General features: G+C 41.2%; 1 protein-coding gene across 1 annotated transcript in view; it reads right to left on the bottom strand.

Moving 5' to 3' along the window:
* Positions 1–549: 549 nt before the first annotated feature.
* ACRV1 (acrosomal vesicle protein 1) overlaps positions 550–4,402 on the bottom strand; it is a 6,773-nt gene continuing 2,920 nt past the window's right edge. The window contains exons 4-6 of the mRNA XM_032285541.1: positions 4,140–4,346; positions 2,700–2,819; positions 550–1,745 (exon numbers count right to left, since the gene is read on the bottom strand). Coding sequence (XP_032141432.1) covers positions 1,621–1,745; positions 2,700–2,819; positions 4,140–4,346 — 452 coding nt within the window. The 3' untranslated portion in view covers positions 550–1,620. The remainder of the gene's footprint in view (positions 1,746–2,699; positions 2,820–4,139; positions 4,347–4,402) is intronic.

Below are 4,402 nucleotides of genomic sequence, written 5' to 3'. Positions count from 1 at the left end.
TGTCTTCTGACCAAGTTAAAAATTCATTTGGGAATTTAGTTCCTGGTTTGGGGATTTTATTTTTCTGTTCTGTTTTACTAGGGATATGATTATATGTTCAAAATAAATTTTCTTTGTTTTAAAATTTATTGTACTTTAAGTTCTAAGGTACATGTACAGATTGTGCAGGTTTGTTACATAGGTTTACATGTGCCATGGTGGTGGTTTGCTGCATCCATCACCCCGTCATCTACATTATTGCTCCTAATGCTATCCCTTTCCAATCCCCCCACCCCCTGCTATTCCTCCCCTTGCTCCGCACCCCCAAGGCCCCAGTGTGTGATACTCCTCTCCCTGTGTCCATGTGTTCTCATTGTTCAACACCCACTTATTTCCTTTAGGTTCTTGAATGTATATGTAACAGTGAGAACATGCGATGCTTGGTTTTCTGTTCTTGTGTCAGTTTGCTGAGAATGATGGTTTCCAGTTTCATTTCATTCAGAAATTGGAAGATGTTCCATTTTCAGTGAAGAACTTGTTACCAATATATTTTAGGGGAGGGGCCATGATGTGTACATATGTTGAAATTTTAAATTTTATATGCAGTAAAATTGACTTACTGTTGTACTATTCTAAGAGTTCTTAGAACCATTCTGGCTACTATCAGTATGGTGGAAACAGCTCAGATTTAGCTTATGCAGATCTGGTTTCAGAATCTGCCTATAGCTCTCACTACTTCTGTAACCTTGGTAAATTTGGAACAACATGGAGTGTGAATAAAGAAAACATCTCCGTGTCACCTTTCCTTATTTGTAAAAAAAGGAGGATGCCATCTTTCCTGTCTACCCTTCTGGGCTCTTTCCTGAGGATTAGATGAGACCATGTATGTGAAACACCTTGAAGAACATAATACTTACATAGGTTGAGGGACTATTTAGTATTTCCATTTGCCCTCCTATCCTGAGTAGATGATTAAGTAACATTGTGTGTGAAAATTGATTTAAGCATTAGGAACTGCTGTAATATATAGCAAATAATAAATCATTTTACTATTATCATTATGTTAATAGTGGCCTACTAAAGACTGGAAACTCAAGAGCTAAAGAAAAGTTGAGTTTTATATGCTATAAGAAATGGAAGAGTGTGGGGGAATACAGGGATGAAAAAGTGGGGGTGTCAGAAGTATCTGCAATGTTGTTTACACCTCTTTAAAAGATTAATACCTACTTTGCATTCCTCTTTGTTGTCTCTGCCCTTGGAGACTCCTTCATAAATATGGAATGCTTACAAAATAAACCCACTTTAGCGTCAGAGTGGAAGAAAGCTCATGTTGACCCTGCAACTAGATTGATGGAAAAAAAAAGTATCTTGAGCCTATGTTCTTGAACTATGTGAAATTTATTGAAAAAAACATCAGGAATATTGAGATACAGAGTTGGAGTAGGGGAGACAGGACAGAGAAGAATGGATAAAAGCATGAATAGGGGAAGAAAGATAGGATGTTTGCGCGTCCTAATGCTCAAGCAGAGGCAGATGTGGTCAGTTGTTGACTGGGAAAAGAACTAAATATAAAATGAACCAAACAGAGTGATGGAGGCTTTTTGCTGCCTGAGTCAAAATAAGAAGCAAGGGCCCAGGTTTCTAGATCTTGTTGCAGAAAGATTGATTCCTACAGCATATAATTTGCATCCTGGTTCCATGGGAGAAGAGTTTCATAGATGGACACATGTTCTCACACCCTTGAACCATGAACTGGAGTTTTCCACCTAAAAGGAGCAGAGACAGACTAGTGAGCAGAAAGCTTCATCCTCCAACCTTAGCCTTTATCTGTGATCCTCAGTGTCCCCATGCAGGATGGCCAAGACCTCCACTTGTACATTATCCCTTCTCTTTCTCTTCTCTTTGCTTCCTCTGGGATCTTGCCCCCCCATCAGTTGCCTTTTCCTTTCTTATATGGTCAATCTCTTTCTACACACTCCTTTTTGGTTTACAAGGATGCTCAAGTTCCCCTAAATTTAAAATACTTTCTCTTAATTATGCTACTCTCCTAGCACTATCCTTTCTTTCCCTACAACCTTTCCAGAGTCTGCCTATCCTCCTCACCTTCACTTCCTCTCCATTCACATCTTGGCCCCTCACACCCTGAATCATAACCCTACTATGCTGAAACTTCTCTCTCAAAGGTCATAGAAACCTACTCAACAATCTGCAGCCTTTTCTGAGGAATTTTTTTAACTCTTTGCTTGCACATGATACTATTGACTACACCCTCTTTCTTTTTTTTTTTTTTTTTTTGAGACAGAGTCTCACTCTGCCACCTAGGCTGGAGTTGTGCAGTGGCACAATCTCGGCTCACTGCAACCTTCGCCTCCTGGATTCAAGCAATTCTCCTACCTCAGCCTCCTGAATAGCTGATATTACAGGTGTGCACCTCCACGCCTAGCTAATTTTTGTATTTTTAGAAACAGCCTGTTGGTCAGGCTAGCCTGGAACTCCTGACTTCAAGGGATCCACCCGCCTTGGCCTCCCAAAGTGCTGAGATTACAGGTGTGAGCCACCTCACTCGGCCAGGTATTCTGTTCTTGGTCCTTGAAAGAATAAAGTTCTGAATCTTCAAGTTCTTTGATTCTTTCCTGGGCCCCTGCCACTCCAACTGCCCCCTATCATTAGTAAGTTGATGTGTTCTCAGGCATAGATTGCCTCATGAAGTCCCCATATACCTTCAAAGATCTTCTTTAACATGCACTGCTGGGAATTCTGAGTGGTGCAGATTCCCTCTCCACGAAGACATTTTCCTTGATCATTCATATAAGCACATGCGTAGCAATTTAATATTATGCCTGAAAATTTAAGATAAATGTGATGACATTTCCTTTTGGACCAGCTGTGTAACCTTGAGTCACCTCTGGGAGGGGTGATGGACAATAGGTAACATGGATACTACACATTCATTTCTTAGTTCTCTTTGGGGATCTGAGGGCCCTGTGTTTGATAAACATGTGCCAGAGGAAATTCCTTCATTCTTCATCTCTGACCCTCATTGCTGATGACTCCTAAATTTCTCTGATGTTTTTACTCCAGTCCATATCCCAACTGATTTCCTGGACATTTATCTTTAGATGCCCTCCTGTCATGTGACACCATAGGAGCAAAATGTATGTATGATTTTCATCTCCCTTTTGTACTCCCCATCATACTCTCACCCACAAGGCACAAACACTTGGAATCATATTCGACCAATTAATAAGCTATGTTAGAGTGCTCTAACATTGCAAACCCTGTGAAGGGTCTGTGTCCTCCATTTTCAAATCAATCTTATCGAAGATCACTAATAACACTTTGGAATACTTCCATGTTGCCTCTGCTATCTCTACTGCTAATCCCCCAGTTTGGGAAGCATAAAGAAGTGGAAAGATTATGGACTTTGCACAGTCCCAAGTTTAAATCCAAGGTTTACCGCTTTCTAGCCATGTGACATTGGACATATTCCATTTGCCTCACTTCTTTCATCTGAAAATTTATAATAATGATGCTTATACAATGGAATGAAATGTGAACTATGTCTGGTAATAACTGGAGGCATCAAATTTTGGGTCTTGTTTTCCTTCCCTGAATAAACACTTTTAATTAGGAGCCACAGACTAGCAGTTGGCTTAGGAACTTATTTCTGGATCTAACAGAAAAAAGCTTTACATTCCATTTTCAAATAAAACCACCAGCTGCACACATCTCTTTACAGAATTTGTGAAGTTATAGCATTCTAACATGGTTTGTTAAGAGGCAGGTTTAGCATAAAGCTAATGAAGGTTAGTCTTCAGAACTCTTCACTTCCACGAGCCCCTTCTAAGGAAGTTGGAAGGGCTGTGTTCATAATTTCTTATGGAGAGTGAAGTTGGAGGGGTACTGGCATTTTGTATTTATTTTTCTTAAAGAGGGCCCTCCAAATTGTTTAGCATTAGAGATGGCAAAACTGCTCACAAAACTTAGGTCCTGCCTCTTGGTATGATGGTGAAGACAACTTGAAAGTCAGGTGAGAGAGCTATTGGTGAAGTGTTAACAATTCTTTCTTCTGTACTCCATCCCTAAAGTTGGGTGTTCTTGATGTATTCCCCATTTCCCACCTGCAGTCAATGACTGGCACCCATCCAAATGTGGCTCACCTATAGTTGTGCTTGAAATTGTTGCACCTGAAGACTGTTCCCCTGAAGTCTTTTCACTCAAAGCATGCTCACCCAAAGACTGCTCACCCGAAGGCTGTTCACCCGCGGCGTGCTCACCGGAAGTCTGTTCACCGGAGGCATGCTCACCCGAAGGCTGTTCACCTGAAGGCTGCTCACCCAAGGTGTGCTCACCCGAAGGCTGTTCACCTGATTCACGCTCACCCGAAGGCTGTTCACCCAAGGCGTGCTCACCCGAAGGCTGT

The sequence above is a fragment of the Sapajus apella genome, unplaced genomic scaffold (genome assembly GCF_009761245.1).
Source record: "Sapajus apella isolate SASKATOON/1434 unplaced genomic scaffold, GSC_monkey_1.0 scaffold16, whole genome shotgun sequence".
Taxonomy (NCBI): Eukaryota; Metazoa; Chordata; class Mammalia; order Primates; family Cebidae; genus Sapajus; species Sapajus apella.
The sequence above is the reverse complement of the archived record's forward strand: the minus strand, read 5'-3'. Positions and strand labels throughout refer to the sequence as shown.